At 25.5% G+C, this 19863-nt stretch overlaps 2 protein-coding genes and 1 non-coding gene across 4 annotated transcripts; 1 reads left to right on the top strand and 2 right to left on the bottom strand.

Annotated features, from left to right (window-relative positions):
• Positions 1 to 2014: 2014 nt before the first annotated feature.
• Positions 2015 to 2133, bottom strand: LOC132928079 (5S ribosomal RNA). Its single transcript, XR_009661959.1, has one exon. It is a non-coding gene; the product is annotated as a 5S ribosomal RNA (ribosomal RNA).
• Positions 2134 to 4307: 2174 nt separating this feature from the next.
• Positions 4308 to 14001, bottom strand: LOC132926437 (uncharacterized). Of its 2 annotated transcripts, XR_009661444.1 has the most exons (10): positions 13745 to 14001; positions 12385 to 12472; positions 12084 to 12321; positions 8476 to 8775; positions 7719 to 7934; positions 6445 to 7536; positions 6182 to 6374; positions 5834 to 6099; positions 5019 to 5220; positions 4308 to 4550 (listed from the first exon to the last, which is right to left on the bottom strand). XR_009661444.1 is itself a non-coding variant. In XM_060990792.1 (9 exons), the coding sequence occupies exons 1-9, from the start codon at positions 13800 to 13802 to the stop codon at positions 5074 to 5076; spliced, it is 2598 nt and encodes an 865-aa protein (XP_060846775.1). In that variant the 5' UTR covers positions 13803 to 14001; the 3' UTR covers positions 4998 to 5073. The 2 variants fall into 2 exon arrangements, 1 of the variants encoding a protein (XP_060846775.1); XM_060990792.1 differs by lacking the exon at positions 4308 to 4550 and having other exon boundaries at positions 4998 to 5220.
• Positions 14002 to 14108: 107 nt separating this feature from the next.
• LOC132926438 (T-complex protein 1 subunit beta-like) lies at positions 14109 to 17723 on the top strand. The gene is made up of 6 exons (XM_060990793.1): positions 14109 to 14387; positions 14535 to 14850; positions 15575 to 15907; positions 15993 to 16221; positions 16683 to 17239; positions 17303 to 17723. The coding sequence occupies exons 1-6, from the start codon at positions 14385 to 14387 to the stop codon at positions 17473 to 17475; spliced, it is 1611 nt and encodes a 536-aa protein (XP_060846776.1). The 5' UTR covers positions 14109 to 14384; the 3' UTR covers positions 17476 to 17723.
• Positions 17724 to 19863: the final 2140 nt, after the last annotated feature.

Below are 19863 nucleotides of genomic sequence, written 5' to 3'. Positions count from 1 at the left end.
AGGTGTGTTAGAGATACGTTACGGATAAGCCTAGCTAGTAGTTATGTCGACTCGATGAAGCTCGCAAAATTTAGGTCGACTTATAGGTACCTATTGCTAAATGATTTTTGTATGTCTTTTCTCTTTCCTTTATTATAGTTTTATATTTTTATCAGTAGTTCTTATTACAAATTACATTTGTTTCAAACTAACATGACAATATTTTTTTTTGTATATTTGTGTAGCTATATTTTGAAATGAAAACTTTAGTAATGATAAATGTTGTCAATTAGTAACTACGAACCTTTTGTTTTTTTTTTGGTAAACAAATATCAATTTTTACCTATCTTGTACAGTGGCGGATCTGGTAACTATATTTTTACCCAGGACAAAGTATAAAATTAGCCCTCCCTCATAATTGTTTCCCTCTTATTATGCCTATAACTATTAATTATATATTCACTTATAATTTGGTAATGCGGCGCCTTTCCTTCCGATCAAGACTTCCGGGGCTTATACATGGCCTGGTTCACCCGTCGCCCCTGGCCCCCACCCTTAAATCCGGCCCTGATCTCCTACATCGTTTTTAATAAGAGGTAAACTTTGTTGTTCGTAATCTTTTTTCTGTGCCAGCTTGGTCTGTAGGTACTAGCTGGTAAAAACTAGGTTGGAAGATAGAAAGGTTATAATAGAATCAGAACATGCAATATTACTATTTGGTATTGATTTGATGATTTCAACATTTTTAATTATTTCAATACGTCGTATATTAATTACTCAAATAAATAATAATATTAAGTACACGATGATATTGTCGAATATTAATTTATAATATAAAAAGATAATATTTAATACAAAATTTAACAATGAATATACAAAATAAGTAGGCCAACTGTTGCTAAAATATATTATGATGTATAACCGCGAAAGCAGTAAAATGATATTTATAATTTATATATTACTAAAGCTTACACTCACCAAACGAGACCTATACGAATTACGAATAATATAATACAGTATCTTTACTTACAAATACTTTACCTAAGACCTAAACTACTCATATATGCGGTATACACCTATGTGTTAATATTCTTTCCGTCTTTCGGTTCCTAGGTTATGAGATCGTATAAATATTAAAATACATATTATAATACTGCTGTCTGCTATAGACCTATAGTACAATAATATATTTGTAATATAATATACTGGATACAAACCAGCGCTTATTGTAATGGATATTTAAGTATTATATTATATAGTGTAGCCAGTGCCAAGTATACCGACAACCAGGTATCAGATATTACTCTAAGCCCCTATATAGCTGCAGGTAGGTAGCAAATAGCAATTATTATATCTAATATATTTTTATATTATAATATTCAATGTGCACTATACGGTCTATACTCTATACGTTATGAACGACGCACGTTATACAGGTATTATAACCGTACTGAGTTTCTGAAAAAGCAATTGCATGTGCATACTGCATACACGACATTATTGCATTATTAGTTCATTACATTTAGATGTACACATATATTGTATAATATTTAATATTAATAAATAATATCTGCTGACCATTGTTACAATATCTCTCATGAAGATATAATAAAATATGTAGGTACCAAGGTACCTATAGGAAATTGTAATAAGTAATAACTACATTTATTTTTCTCATATTATTAAATAAATCATAAATGTATTATTGCTGATTCTGAGCGGAACCATATAATTACACTGATTTTAAAACAGTGTGTTTTTTGTTGGGTGTAGTAATTTTTAACTTTAAGGGTGATTTGGTTTTATAATACTACCTACTGTAATTACAAAGACGTTATTAATTTTGTCAAAATAAATATAATATTTACTACAATTGAAGATGCCTCAATCAACAACAGTCAGTAACAAACTAATAACTAATAATAATAAATGAATTGATACCAAAAAAAAAATACTAATCTACCTATCAAATTTAATAAAAATGTATTTACTTAATAATAATATCCTAAAGGTTTATGAAAAATGTAAAAAAAAATGCCAACGGCACGTAGTGTTCCCAGGCGGTCACCCATCCAAGTACTAACTACGCCCGACGTTGCTTAACTTCAGTGATCGGACGAGAACTGGTGTATTCAACGTGGTATGGTCGTTGGCGAAAGAGATTTGCTTTCTGAAATAATATAGCTATAACATACGTAGTAAACTAATAATTTGATAAAACGCAATTATAATATAATATAATATTTTATAATTTAATGATAATTTTCAATACTTTAGCCACACGCTCATAAGGTTTTAGAAATGCAAAGTTTTTACATTAGAGAAACACAATAATAGTCAAATGTATTTTTTTATTGTATACTACATTACTACTGTATGAATCCACATTCTATGTGGTTTTGGCTATGTATTTTTTAATTTACATAAAAATGATTATTTTTTTTTGTTGAGTAGGTATACTTAGTGAAATAAAGTCACCTAATATACATAATTTCCCTTAAAGCATACAAACAATATTTTATTTTATTTATTATTGGACAATGGTTTCTAACAATTTATACATATTTTTTAATAAGAAAATTATGGTAATTTTCTAGCCAAAATAATAGGTACTTATAATATAATGCAGGCTCTTAAGATTATAAATCAATGTAAATATTTTATATGCGGACAATGGTCGTCATACTTGATGTAGGTATAGGTAATACTATATGTATGAGCATAAATAGGCTCCAATTTATTAAGTAATTGTTTATTTAATTCCTTTGAATCAATTATTATTTAATAACAAACTATTGTAATTGTTGTAAAAAATACTGTTTTTAAAACCTAATTTAGGTAAAAAATAATATTTTGAGTAGAAACTTTTAACAATAAATGTTGTCAACTACAAACCCATTTTTATGCAAATATTTGTTTTGTTTTGTTGATTATAGTTAAATAAAAAGAACTAAAATCTAGATAACGCATAAATATGCTCTTAAAAAGCAAAAACGTTAAAATATACTAAATACAATTTCGGATTAAGATTCTTTGTAGGTATTTCAAATGGTATGATACCTACTACAAATTGTAGTCTATAAGTCAAAAGTAAGTACCTACTAAGTAGGTAGTCACCACAAGCTATACATTATTAATATTCACCTATGTATTATTATATTATATAATCGTGTATACATTAATTAACGTGTCGACGAATTGATTAGTAATAACACCATTGAAACGAACTTGATTAGACGCGCCCAACATTATGCGATGATTTACCTTTGGCTTTTGAACCATCGGATTGGATGCGGATATATAATATTTATTATATTATATACAATATATTATATATACATACACAATACTATAGTATATAGTTTATGAGAGATATTGTAACAATGGTCAGTAGATATTATTTATTAATATTAAATATTATACAACATATGTGTACATCTAAATGTAATGAACTAATAATGCAATAATGTCGTGTATGCAGTATGCACATGCAATTGCTTTTTCAGAAACTCAGTACGGTTATAATACCTGTATAACGTGCGTCGTTCATAACGTATAGAGTATAGACCGTATAGTGCACATTGAATATTATAATATAAAAATATATTAGATATAATAATTGCTATTTTCTACCTACCTGCAGCTATATAGAGGCTTAGAGTAATATCTGATACCTGGTTGTCGGTATACTTGGCACTGGCTACACTATATAATATAATACTTAATTATCCATTACAATAAGCGCTGGTTTGTATCCAGTATATTATATTACAAATATATTATTGCTAGTTAGTAGTTACTATACTAGAAACAGTGCACTTTTATACAATTATTTTTCATTAGTATATTTTCAGATACTGTAGATACCATTTGGTTAACTTGTCATAAGTCAATAGAATGGCCAATAGGTATATAGTCATATAGATAAATAAAATGCCTATTTATACTTGATCAATTGTCGACATAGGCAATATGAACTTTTTAATAAATACTACCATGGTAACACCTACTAACCTAGATAGCAGAAGATAAATTGTTTTTCTTAATCACCTGAACTTGAACAATGATAGTTTCATTCAGGATGTCATTAATGTTTGGAATAAAACAAAGAAATTTGTAGTTTTTATTCAACAAAACTGAATAATAAATTTGATTATATTTGATTTTTTATTTTGATTTTAATTTACTATAATATGACAAATGCATTTTGTTTGTATTGTATACAAACATTTATATTATTTATACATTTATATATTGACATAATCAGGGCTCGGGACTTATAGCACTTAAAATCATCATTATAAGCACTCAAATAAACATTTAAAAAATTAAATTTGAACAAAAATATTTAATAAAAAAAAAACTCCTCTTTTTTTACATGATAAATTAGGTACTAGACATAATTTGTAACTGTGCTAAAAATAATACAATCAAATATTACAAATAATATTGAAACAAAAGTTTCTAATTAAAAAAATAAATAAATCTTTGTATCATAAAAAAGTCAAACTTCACTTTCGAGACATTTTGCCTTATTGTTTATAGATTTTCCGAGGGATTTTCAGAAAAAACTAAAAAGTAGAAAAACTGGTGAAAAAATCAAAAATAATCAAAAAAATTGGAAATAAGCATCTTTTTTAAAAAATCATTGAAAAAAGCACTTTCAAATTTTATAATTGAATGTGTTATAACATGGCATATAACAGCTATTTGCTTGGTATATCTAGCATATTATATTAGTTGGAGCTGTTAACGAATAATGATATTAATATATAGAAAATACATCTTATAAAATTTATACTTGAATTAAGTATATTGTATGTATAAACAATTAATTTTGTTAATTATGCTAAATTTCTAAATCTACTAATAAAATTGGTCGATGGTAAACATTTTTAAAATTTAAAATTATACCAAACGCTAGTTATATATAACAAATAACTATAATAACTAATAAGTATAAAACTTTGATAGATTTTGTATTGTAAATAAAACAGTATTTAAAATCAAAAAATTCATTGTTAATTTAAAAAATTTACTTTATTCAGTTCAGTATTTAAAATAAATAAATATCAATCTGAAATTATATATTATTTATTTTGGTTCCAAAAATAAAGATTTCATTATATCATTCAATCTCTCTATTGCCACTTGAGCGTGTAATTTGATAGTTTCATCTTTGTCGCACTGATATTGGAACTTGAGCATATGATAGATATCTTTTATACTGTCTGTCAAAATCTGTGAATATTGAATTAGGTTAGTACTTATTAAATACGTAAGTTAATACTTGAAAATCTTTTCAGTGAAGGTTAAAGTACGAGCATTAAAATTGAGTAGAAAAAATAAAATATTTGTATTCAAAAAAAGTTAAAAAGAAATGTATGCAGGTAGTATGCAGGTCACACATTAGTACGGAAAATAATTTTTTATTATTATTCACTCAGTTAGTGGTGGATATAATATTAGTTTAATGTTTAGTATAAATTATTATTCAAAATTATTAAGTGATTCCGAATCATAGAAAATATATCCATTTATAATTGTGGACATACACTTTGCTCACCATTAAGTACAATCTCAATCGTATTTTGTCATAAATTTCTAATTTTTGTAGTTTAGTAATGTTTTATTGTCTTAACATTTTGAATTTTTGAACGGATTTATGTTCAGTCATTAGCAGCATGTGACTAACTCATACCAAATATGAATATGAGTGATATGCAAAAGATAATTTAACTCTGGTTTAAATGTTATGAAAATCATTAATATGAAAAATATAATAATATATATTTTATATATTATAAATTTATTTTCTAGCAATAATAGTAATTATGGTTTATTGTGAACTTACTTCGAGTAATTCTGAATCTGCTCCTTGAATGATCATTTGTAATAATAAAACAGCTGCTCTACGAGGTTCAATTGCAGTATCATATCGTAGTACATAATCCGCACAGTTAACAATTTCAGAAACAATTGATCCAAGATTGTAACGCAAGAGTCGACAAATGTCAGCCAGATTTGAAAGACTTGATGCTCTGACTAAATGGTCATTGTCTCTAACACCAGCCATAAAAGTGTTTAGTAATCGATTTTTATACAAAGGAATAGTCTCATCTAGAATGTTAAACCATTAAATTATTTATTTTTAACTTCTAGTTTTTATATATAATTAATGTATTCTTAAATGTTCACATACTTAATAATTTTACGGTTTTCATTAAAACTTCACCAATTTTTAATCTAGTTTCCGGTGAATGGTTGTAATTTGTTGGCATACTATACTCTTCACAAAGTATTGGGAGAATGTCATTTGGAAAATATGAACACAAAGAAGACAAAGTGAATATGGCGCTTAAATACAAATATGAATCAGTATTTTTCAAATTTTCCTAAATACAATATTACATTTTAGAATAAAAACTAATACTAATATTAATATATTAAAATCAAATATTATACTTGAATCACGATTAATATTGCTGTTTTCTTTGCAGGAACCATTTTGTCACCAGAGTCTATCATTTTTTTTAGTTCAATTAATGCATGTGATCTACAAGGTAATAATGGGTCTCTGGTATCAAATAATACGTCATCAATTGTACGCTGAACAGCTGATGGTTTTTTTGTACAAATATTATTAATTTGTTTAATTTTCTCTTGCGTTTTTAGAATTAAATCTTTTAACATCCCTTCCTCTACATTTTCGGAAATTTTTGTAAGAGAATCCATGAAACAGTTAAATTCACAAATTCTATTGGCGTTTTCTAGTAAATATGTAAGTACCATCAATGCAGTAGAAAGAACTTGGACATTAATTACATTGTTTTCACTTATAGCTTTTAGTATTGACTTTATGAGATTTAACCCTATTTCTGGATTAGTAGATATTGATTTTTGCACATCATCTTTTCGAATTAAATAATGAATAGCTTTAACGATGAATAATGTTTCCATAATAGAATATTCCTTTGATGGTACATCAGTGTACATATCGAGTAAAGTTATAAAAATTGTTTTCATCAATTTTGAGTCTGCACGATTGTCAATTAAATTTAAAATTAAATCAACTTGAGTTTCTAAACTTAACTGATGTTCTTTTTCAACATATTTTATTTGTATATTTCCACCATCATCATCATATTCTACAGAAATTTGGTATGGGGAAAATACAATCAGTTTTAAATGATCTTTACAACTAGAAAAATAAATTAATATTAAGAAAACTAAATCTTCTAATTTAGATTTCAAATAATATACACCATTAGCAGTGGCTGTATACACATTATATATAGTTGTAGCAACATGTGTTAATAACTTTGGATTTAAAGACCAAATTTCATTCCTGAATAAATAAAAAAGAGAATGCAAATCTTCTATACATCTTGACACATTTTGAATTTTACTTATTTTCATTAACTGTTCAATTGGGCTTATATAGAATGCTAGAAAATCATTATAATTTTCTTTTGACATTAAATGAATGCAAAACACAGCAATACTACGAAATTGAAGTTGATGGAAATTTTTGTTAGATCTTAATAACTCCCATATCTAAAATATTTTAATACAATATATAAGATAAAACAGAAATAGAATATTTAATTATTATTAAAAGTATATAATAAACAATTCTGCCTTTTAAAGAATGGGTATTTTTAAATTGTATTCAAATAAAATAAATTTAAATATTTAATACTTCAAAAAAATTATAATATTATCATACTATTATTTACCTGAGGAACAATATAATTAGTATATTTTTCTTTTGATTTTAAGTAATAACTATGGATTAAATTTGACCACTCTTCCAAACCATGGTGGTTAAAGTTTTGTGAAGTTTCAGAAATTAAATCACATGCCACTCTTAAAAATGTTTGAATTCCATTAGACTGTATTAATAAATCTGAAAATAATTCTCCAAGACCAAGCTTTATATGTTTCTGGCAATTCTGAAAATAATAATTACTTTTACTTATAACATTATAAATCATAATATGTGTATAAAGTCTTTTTTGAATTACATTAAACAACTAAGGTCAAATACTACTCCTCTTTTTATGTTGATAATAATGTAAACATTAAATTCTTAAACTTAGAACTAATTTTAAGTATTATAAGATGTACCTCAAATTTACCTCACTTTTACTTCATAACAAATAAAACTTAAGATAAATACAATACATAAAAACTATTTTTAGAAATCAAGATTTGGAAAAAATACAATTTAATTAAAATAAATACGAGTATTTTATAACATACTATTATTAAAGAGTAGTGATGCAAATTTATATTTATATTTTGATATGTTATAATTTATATTTTGATAGCAAATTAATTTAATGATTTAATCATATACTATGAAAGTTTGGTGAATAATACTTTCTTGTTGTGGTTCAATAATGATTGCATACAAATGTGTCTAATGTTAGGTTAGTTAATAAAATATTGATCTCTAAAACTGTATTTTTTTATTAATTTAATAATAAGTACCTTATGACCAAGAACAAATATTATTTCTCGAATAAACAAAGGATCTCTGTTTATCAAAATGAGATTTTTGAGAATGTTTTTAAATGTATTCTGTTCATTTATCAATTGCTCATATTTTGTTTCATCTATAGTACTTTCTGTTGCAATTGCTGTACCAGGTTTTGCAATGGGTAGTAAAGATAATTGACATAATCCTGCAAGTAAAACATTTGTATGTTTCACCAATATGAGTCTTTTTAATGTAGGCTCTTTTATCAGATCAAATAATGAATTCACATAAAATTTTAATTCTTCATATGCCTGAAATATACAATAAATAAATTATTATAAAAGTAATAATTTATATTAAATATTAGTTTAAGCATAGGTACCTAATAAAAATATAATAAAATTAAAAAGAAAATCCTTTATACTTAATACTAATATCTAAAATAAATTTTACAAAATAAAAGTACATGTCAACTTACATCATACATTTAAGCTATATTTATTTAAAGTCCAATTAAATTATACATAGTATTTTTTATACAAATTTCATACCCTTAAAAGTGTTGTATTTGTCTTACAAACATAGGAAATTTATGTTTTCAATTTGTTTAAGTATAATATTAAAATATTATATTTAATAGCAAGTTAAAAACTATATTTTAAGTATATAAAATGTTAGTATCTAAAAATGCTCATAGCTTGTTTAAAAATTAAAATATATATAAATAAAAAAAAACATAAGAGAACAGATAGTAATTCATAGATCTTAAACTTATAAATGGAACATCTTTCTATGTATGATCTTAACTAGTCCAGATAAGTAAAATTGCAGAGATGAATATTCTTTAAAACTTTTATTATTGTGAGAATATCAATGCATAAAAAACTGCTAACTGAATACTGTTTTATTATATATATCTTTATTAATGGGCATATAAGTTAATACTTATAATTAATGTATGATAAGTAAATATTAATTACTAATTAGTACTTAATGCAGTATACTAATATGTATAATAAGGTTTTTGTTTTCTAATATCTATCAGAAATAAAATGTTAAACTTAATTTAAGAATTTACTCAAGCAGTCAAGTCTCAAATAGAATAAGGTAAATAAATACCAATATTAACATGAAGGATACATAATATATATCATGTTTGTACAGTAAAAAGTTAATTTGTACAAATTAAAACTTAATTGGTAAATTATTGTTACTAATGTTACCTTAAACTTCACCAGTTCACCACTGGTTGCATACATAAAATAAATAAATAATTTAATAGTGTTATAGATAAATTTAAATAATTGTAAATTAAATAAAACATTATATTCTAAATTTGAAATGTCTACAAAAGTATTTCTTAATTATTTAGTGAATTAATATTATAATATTAGCTTTAATGTAAATACAATATTATTGTGGAATCCAAATACATATTCCATATTTCCATGGCTTTAGCGTGCATATGCATAATGCTTCAGTATTTTATCAGACAATACCTGTCATTACCAATGCGAGTTACACATTGTTGAATTATTCCATCTATTAGTATAAAGTCTAAGTAATATTCACTCCATTAAATTTGATAATAAGTCAGTTCACTTTAATATTTAATGTAACAAGTAAAAATTGGAACTACTAAATGTAATTTTTGGTATATTATGTCCGGGATGGCCAACTTTAATAGACTTGTGATCGACATCCGAGATTTTCTAGGTTGTCGCGATCGACCAAAAAAAAAAAAAATAAAAAAAAAATATGTTTATTATATATGTACATTATACATGCGTATTACACTTCTTTTATTCGATATTTGTGTATAATCTCATTTTTCATAGTTATTTATTGCATTTTCTAAGTATAATTTTTATATTCGTTGATATAAAGATATACAAATTTACAGAAAAAATTCAGAAATTCAAGAAAACACGAAAGGGAGTCGCGATCGACTGGTTGGCCACCCCTGTATTATGTGTTAATAAACTAAAGACAACAGTTCAGATGGGTATGAAATCATCTTAACAATTTATTAAGTAATATTAAATTAGGTAGTTATGACAACAGCTTGATATGGATTTTTATACTAAGAACTTACTAACTCTTAACCTCTTGTATAGGTTTAACGAGTCCTTTAAATTAGGGGGAGGCTAAACATTTTTCATAGCAAATTTTTTTGATTTAATTATTATTTATTGTTTTTATTGATGATTACAACTAACTTGAATGATTATTCGTTTATATGAAACATTATATTTTTTATATTGTAAGCAATAATAAAGTTAATACAAATATGTTTATAAACATATACATTTACCCAAAAATTCTGGGGGGGGGGGCTGAAGCCCACTCAAACCCCTAGTAACGCCTATGACTACTGGATACAACTTGAATAGTTTAAAGCAAAGTTAACGCTTTTTGTTTTTTTGACTAGTTCAAGTGTAATAAATTTTTCAGATATTGCTGCATATTTCCAGTTGAAATAAGAATAAAAATGGACTATATACATCTACCATACAATTGATAACAATATTAGGTAAATCAAAACCAATAAATCTACACTTTTTAGGTACTTGAGTACACCTATTATTAAAAAAATCAATAATCAATAACTATTTTTATTAAACAGTTCAAGTTGGGTCAGGAATTGTGCATGAAAAAGTACTTGTAAAATCAAATAAGGTACTTATTTTATAGATAGTATTAGACAATGTAACAGCTATTATCATTAGTCATGTCCTGCTTAAGTTATTAAAAATCAAAATTAATTGCTATATAATACTTTTAATTAATACTTTCTTTACATTATTTATATATTATTTTATATTTCTTTTTTTTTTAGGTACATATTGGTCCTGCTTAAAATTATTCTTAAATGAATATTAATTAAAGCAAATACTGTATACTTTTACAAACTTATTTTTTCCTTTTTTTTTAAAAAAATAAGTATTAAAGTAATTTTTTTTTCAAATTTAATATTTACGTAAAATATTAATAATTTAAATTGAATACACCTATATTTAAATAAATACAAGGAATTTTATATTTATGTAAAATTTTGTTGATAATTATACACTGTAAATCTTTATTTCACAAAATGAAAAATCACACTGGAAAAATAATACATTATGTAAAATTGGAGATGCCATTTTTTGAAAAGATTTATTTAAAACCTGGCTATAACACATGCTTACTAAAGAAATAGAATTTAAATAATAATTGTCATAATTTATTATGTATCTATTTTAAGTTGTATGCATAAGGTACCTACATTTTTTACTTTTTCAAAGAAATTTTTATGTGTAATTATAAAATTTCCGAGTGATAAATGTTGTATGGCGCGTCAAAGGAGCAATAACAAACAAGGACTTAAAAATATTATTAAATTAAAATGAAGCAATAGAAATATAATATTTTTAATTACTTTAATTGTAGTTTTCAAACCAAATCAAATATTTAAATAAATATTATTATAGTTAAAATAATTTTTGAAAAATTAAAAAGGGTCAATCACTAATCCTAACAATAACTTATATAGTATTTATTTTAAAATATTCAATTTTTAGCGGTTAATCAAATACATATCAATAGACAATAAATTATAATAAATAATTATCATTACTGTATCAGGTGAAATTTTTTGGATGACTTGGACATTTTTATGGTTATTCTCAAATGATTTCCATATACTTGGTATAAGACATGGAATAAAACCATAAGTAACAACAGAATTTAAGCATTTTGATACTGTAGCACAATGAACGGCGCTTAAAATTATATCAGTAGAATCATCAGAATGCTTTAACAGACATTCTTTTAGACAAGACAATAGTTCAATTGTCTTCTTAACATTAATAAATCTGAAAATAATAATATTTCATCATAAAATAAAAAAACAATTACAATAAAAATAAATAGATTACCTAAGACTTTGATTTTTGTTTTCATTGTCAGATAAATCAGAATCAAGATCCAAAACCCTTTTAAAGGTATTGTCACAAAATATATCACCTAAAATGTTTACAAACTAAAGATAAAATAATAACATTAATGTTTATTTATTTATTTATACATTTAATAATACAAGATAAGATTTTATAATTTAATACATTTAAATACATTCTTACTGCAACCATGAGTATTGTATGTAAATACATTATACATAATGAATCTATACATTATAATTAGAGCATGTATCATTAATAATTATTAGATTGAATTAATAATTTTATTAAATTATATAACAAACTAATATTATTAAAGGCTCTATCAAACAGAACGCATTATTCATGTGACATTAAAATAACCCTTTCTGTTTGACAATGCCTTTAAGAGAGAAAATTAATAAAACTATGTTTTTCTCATACACATACAATTGAAATTAAGTAACATTAAAATAAAATAAAATAAAATCTATGTTTATTTAAAACTTTTTATTAATATTTAAATTTGTAATAGTTATATATTGTTTTAATATTATAACTAATTATAGGTATAATTATTATTTCATCCACAATTTCAAGTTGGAAATTTTTGATAAACTGACTCTTCATACTACATTTGTTTAGTATACAGCAGGGATGGGCAACTCAAAATTAATATTGGGACAATTTTTAGAAAATTGTAATCTAGTGGGCCAGAGCCAAAAGTTAAAAAAAAAAGTCATTTAAAATATGCATTTTAATAATTAGCATTTATTTTGTTTATAATATAAATTAACATTGAATACAAAAAAGGTTATTAAAAAAAATTAAATAAAAAAATAAAAATATTACTTTATGTGAGTTTTGAGGATGTGTGACTGCTAATGATAACGCGGCAAAATCAACTTCTATTTCGGAAGAGGAAACACGAAGTAGGCGACTTAATGTTTCATCTGTAAGACGATTTGTTTTGTTTTGATTTTATATGTTTCATATTTGAATACATAGACTATAGAGTATAGAGTATAGACGATAAACTTTAAAATAGTATGAAATAATTTGAAAATATTGCATGGGCCAGATAAAAAAGGCTCACGGACCGCCAGTTTCCCATCACTGCTATACACCCTCTGAACCATCTAAAAACTACTTTTGCAATGAGGTAAATTAAAAAATATTGATTTATTTTGAAGTAAGTATAATAAATTGAATTAGCAGTTCAAGTGAATACTGCAATTTACTTTGGTTTTGTACTATCGCTGGCATAATATACCCAAGTACTGCATACTTATTGAAGTTTGTAATATTATTTTTAAATAATCCGTAAATCAATTTAGAATATTTAACAGTAAAAGCTCACCAGAACAATTCGTAGAGATGATTGTGGACATCGAATCAATAATATTTTGGATTTCCATGACAAACAATCGTTAAGTTATGTACAAAAAAAGAAAAGTTTGCTTTAAGATTCATATAATGAATAATACTTCTATTATCGCTATAGGTAATTTAGTGATTTACAAAAAAAAAATGTAAATGAAAAACATAAGTTCTAGCTTTAATTACTATTGTACGGTAAGTCACAAGTTCTAAACTTTTGAAACGGCGGGATGTTTGTTGATAATAACCAAATAATATGATAACACGCGAATCATATGTTTTATCAATAATAAATGATATGCTCGTACATAATACCACGACAACCGCCATAGGTACATTAATTTACCGAATTTTAAAATTTACGGTTTTTACTGTTTTTTTTTTTTTTTTGTCGGCTTGTAGTAGGTATGTATTTTGTTGTGTTCACTGGACTGGACAACGATTTACGATAGTGTTGACGTGCTGTTGTCTTTATTCTTTATTCTATATCTCCGTTGTTCTATAGACCGTACAATTTTGTTAGTATTTTGAATTTTCAGTATTCACTTTTCACCAACAAATTTGCGTTCATTTTGTTTTAGTTATTCATACTTGATGCACATAATAAATTAATCACAAAAATGGTAAGCTAAAAAACAAAAATAATAATGTATAAGAACTATCTGCCTATGAGTTCGGCGGAAGATATTCTAAAAAATTCATCTGAGTGTTTGTGATGTCTTAATGTCACTAGCTTATTCTTATTTTTTATTATGTTTCACTATTTGTAGGTTTCATTGAATCCTGTACGCATTTTGAAACACCAAGCTGAAGAAGACCGAGGGGAAAATGCACGTTTATCTAGTTTCATTGGGGCTATTGCCATTGGTGATTTGGTCAAAAGCACGCTAGGCCCTAAAGGTATGGACAAAATACTCATTTCTGTTGGTCGTGGTAGTATGGATTCCAAAGTTGAAATTACTAATGATGGTGCAACAATCTTAAAAAATATTGGAGTAGATAATCCAGCTGCTAAAATATTGGTCGATATGTCTATGGTTCAAGATGGTGAAGTTGGTGATGGTACTACATCTGTCACTGTTTTAGGTAATTTTTTGTTTAGTTATATCAAGTATTATGCAACTAAATTTAATAAAAAAATTATTAAGTTATAAAAAATGTATTTTAACTTTTAGCCTTATAGTTAGTACTCACAGCTAATTATAATTAATAAAATCTAAATTACCTATAAAAATAAGCAACAAATAATTTGGTAGATTTTAATTGCATACAATTTACCACTTAGGGAATACAATTGTATTATTATATAAAACATATATTAAGTGATATACATTAAAGTTTAAAAGTTAAAACCTTCAACGTCTTATACTCTAAGACCTAAGTAGTCTTGAGTTAATGATAAACCAAAACTGAATCACAAAACAATATTTTTGATAGGTCGCTGAACATAAATAACAAGAAAAAATCTTTATAATCAACAGAATTAATTATTCACTATTCAGTATTGTATTATAATAAAAATTAAAAACAATATTTATATTATTATAAAATGATACTTGAATGGTATGCTTAATTTTTTGAGCTAAAGAGTAAAGTTTTGAGTTGTCACAACAAATAGGTTTGTAAACACTAGTCCATAGTATACAACATTACTTAATAAAATAATTAATTACCTATTTAATTAAATTTTATATTTTAACTATAGTATTAATTTCTATAAATTGGTAGATAGGATTGATATTATAATGATGAACTTGTGTAGGAATATCTAATATTAGATAAAATTAATATATATTTTTTTATTTTATAGCTGCTGAATTATTACGTGAAGCCGAAAAATTAGTTGATCAAAAAATTCATCCACAGATTATTATTGCTGGATGGAGAAAGGCAACACAGATAGCACATGAAGCTTTACTGGCAGCTTCATTAAATCATAGTAAAAATGAAGCTGAATTTCGAGAGGATTTATTAAATATTGCTCGCACAACATTAAGTTCTAAGATCTTGTCACAACATAAAGAACATTTTGCCAAACTATCAGTAGACGCAATCTTGCGTTTAAAAGGATCTGGAAACTTGTCAGCTATACAAATTATAAAGATAAAGGGTGGTTGTTTGGAAGATTCATTCTTGGATGAAGGTAAGACATATTTTAATTGAACTCTAAAAAAAATACATACATTAATAAATAAATTAATAATTGCTTATTATTTATATTTAAATAGGTTTTCTTCTTGACAAAAAGATTGGCCAACATCAACCAAAACGTTTAGAAAATGCTCGTATATTAATAGCAAACACACCTATGGATACTGACAAAATTAAAATTTTTGGATCTCGTATCAAAGTTGATTCAATGGCAAAGGTTGCAGAACTTGAATTAGCAGAAAAAGAGAAAATGAAAGATAAAGTTAGCAAAATACTTTCCTACGAATGTAATGTATTCATAAACAGGTAATATGACAATCCTTTAATTAATTTGTATTCAAAAACTACTTGAATTAATTTATTGTTAAAATAAAATCTCTTCTTTGTTTTGCCCTTTTCTCTCAACTATATGGGATTGGACACCCTTGTATTGTATTCCTACACCTTCATAGAGAAAAAAAGAACTCTCCCCACCTTTCCTTCATTTACATCAGCTATTTTCTGTTATTCTCTAATCAGTCTAATCTGTCATTATTGTTAAGACAATCTGAATAATCAAAATACAAAAAATAAAATAATATATTCTTATGTTTCTAATATTATGTATTACTAGTTATTACCTAATTTATTGTTAGAAAAACTGCTTATTATTTACTACTATTGTATTAGTTTATTTAATTTATTATTGTCTAGTAACTTTACATACTTAATATAATTTTATAAAATGTCATGATTAAAAATATTAAAATAATATTTTATCTCTTTAGGCAATTGATCTACAATTATCCAGAACAACTTTTTGCCGATGCTGGTATAATGGCTATTGAGCATGCTGATTTTGATGGCATTGAACGTCTAGCACTAGTAACTGGTGGGGAAATTCTGTCAACTTTTGATTCTCCCGTGAAAGCCAATTTGGGCACATGTAAACTTATTGAAGAAATAATGATTGGTGAAAACACATTGTTACGTTTTTCTGGTGTGGCTCTTGGTGAAGCTTGTACTATTGTTATTCGTGGAGCTACTGAGCAGATTATTGACGAAGCTGACCGTTCTTTACATGATGCCTTATGTGTTTTATCATCTACTGTCCGAGAACCAACTGTTGTCTATGGTGGTGGTTGCAGTGAAATGTTGATGGCAAATGCTGTAAGTGCTGAAGCGGCCAAAACTCCAGGCAAAGAAGCTGTAGCCATGGAAGCGTTTTCTAGAGCATTACAGTCTCTTCCCATCACTATAGCTGATAATGCTGGTTTAGATTCAGCACAATTAATAAGTGAATTAAGAGCTGCTCATGCTCTTGGAAAAAATAATATGGGACTAGGTTAGTAAGAATTAAGTAGATTTTATAAAATACAGTGTTTATGATGTTTATTTTTTTATTAAGATATGGAAAATGATTGTTTGGGTTGTATGCAAGAGATTGGAATCACTGAATCTTTTGTTGTTAAAAGACAAGTACTTGTATCTGCTGCAGAAGCTGCTGAAATGATTCTTCGTGTCGATTGCATTATCAAGGCTGCCCCAAGACAGCGAGTTGAAGATCGTGGCCATTGTTGAGTACAGTATCATATTGCTTTAAAGTTAATTTTAAACAAACACATTCTGATTGTCAATATAAGACTGCTTTAATTTTTTTTTTTTTTAAATCCATTAATTTTCAATTTTATATACAAATATCAATACTAATTTTGAAGTAATTTTTAATATTTATAAACATTTATCATATTATGTTTGTGTATATTTTCTTTTTATTCAAAATATATTTGTTAAGATAAAACATATTAATTAAACAAGTTTTAATTTTATTTGATAGTTAATCTTTTTCGTTTGAATATAAATTTCAAATTTTTGCTATAAACTTATAGTAAACGTATAATTGTATATTTAATCGTAAATATTAAATTGTTAGACCAGTATATAAAAGTATTTCACAACCTATAGGTTTATGAAATTTTTTAACAGGTCACAAGTAAACTAAACTATACAATTATATAACTGTACTAGAACCTACTACAGTAAAACTATTTTTATTTTTTTTTTGTATATATTCAGTCAGAAGCATCATTTTTATTATAGTATTAACCTTTTGAAAGATATCAATTGACATATTATATAGTATTTCTGTTATTTCTGTGTTTAAAAAATTGTTATTAAAAGACTGTTGATGTAACCTTTATAATGTATGAATTGACATTTGTGTTGTCATCTATTGGATATCATAATAAATTGATAAAAACAATTTTTTTTATAATACTCAACTTTATCGAAGAATAAAATCTTTTCTTATAAAAATAACTAATGATATTACCGATAGCCAATTACCACTGTCTACATATAACATTTACAACTTATAATTGTCATATGAAACTAGCCTAGACAAAATTCAGCTTAATAGGACGTAGTACCCGCATGTATTGTCTCCATCTTACACGCGTATGATATAGCAAATTTTTGTTCAGTTTCAATGCTGTACTGTTAGTTTTGATATATTGGAGCGAATTGACCTATTATTAAATTTAGAAGTAATACTATTATCTAGGACCCTCTGTAGGATTTTATTGATGTTATTATTTTTAAGTAAGTTATGGTCATTTTAAAATGTACAGTTTCAAAACAATAAAATGTACACAGACTCAAGAATATTTCTATAAAAATATAATTATATAATATGTAAAAATATATTTATGATGTATAGAAAGATGTGAAGACTGGGTATTGAAGTATAAATATCGTATACGAAATTATGCGACCGGTACATATCAACAAATAATATACCTAAATCGAAAAACATGCCTATCGTAAGCGCGGCTGTTGTTTATATAAGTTTACCAAATGATATCTAGTATCTGAAAATATACTAATGAAAAATAGTTGTATAGAAGTGCACTGTTTCTAGTCTAGTAACTATTAACTAGCAGATAGAATTTTGTGCAGGCCACATAGCATAGTCAGGAAGATATTGACCACTGACCGTTGTCTAATCATAGGAGCTTTTTATACATCTTAGTCATCTTGATCTTACATAATATTATGGCTATTGGATAATATATATTATAGATACTATTCTAAATAAGAGTTGTAAAATAAATTATTAATTAACTCACAGCATTTGGTTTATAAAAAATATGCTATTGGTATGAAGTAATTAGTAGTGTCATAGCTATGACTTCATGTCGAAATATTATATCATATCGTATTATCCTCAAAATGTGTACATTACACTGACCCCCCTCAATGAACTTATTTAAAAAAAAAATAGTTCACTAACATGAATTTGCATGACTATTTTCGGAATTTAAACGACTTTTGTTTCCCTAAATAGTATTTTAAAACTCTTACAGTTTGACTCGAGTACTTTACAAGATTACTTACGACCTTGCGTGTCCATTTTACTTATAAACACAAAGCAGTATAAATACTATAATAATTTAACTTGATTAAAGCATTTTAAATGCATCTCCGAGTAAAAAATGTGAATTTCTGATATGATAATTAGAAAAATAATGCTATAACAAATAACATATATGTAGTAAAATTGTAAAAAGTGTTTGTTAAATTTGTAGGGGAGAGTCAAAAAGTAACATTACTCCATCGCTTTCGTGGTTTCTTATAAATATTACTCATAAATAAATTTAATAAAATTCGTGTAAATTCCAAGAATAGCCTTTTTTCTATTTTTAAATCACAATTATTGCCCACTGATCATAATTTCTACATCGCTCAGGCATAATACACAATAACAACTGATTACACATAGTGACCATAATAAACATGAAAATGGTCACTCTTAGCAATAAAAATTAGAAGTGTAATTATTAAATGTTTAAAATAAGGTAGGAAATAGTATACATTTATGATCAAAATATATACAGATATTGAGAAGAGCATATTTAAAACTAAAATATTTAGTCAATTATTTTTTTTTTATATATAATGTATATGTAT

Source organism: Rhopalosiphum padi, chromosome 3, assembly GCF_020882245.1.
Source record: "Rhopalosiphum padi isolate XX-2018 chromosome 3, ASM2088224v1, whole genome shotgun sequence".
NCBI classification, from domain to species: domain Eukaryota; kingdom Metazoa; phylum Arthropoda; class Insecta; order Hemiptera; family Aphididae; genus Rhopalosiphum; species Rhopalosiphum padi.
The sequence above is the reverse complement of the archived record's forward strand: the minus strand, read 5'-3'. Positions and strand labels throughout refer to the sequence as shown.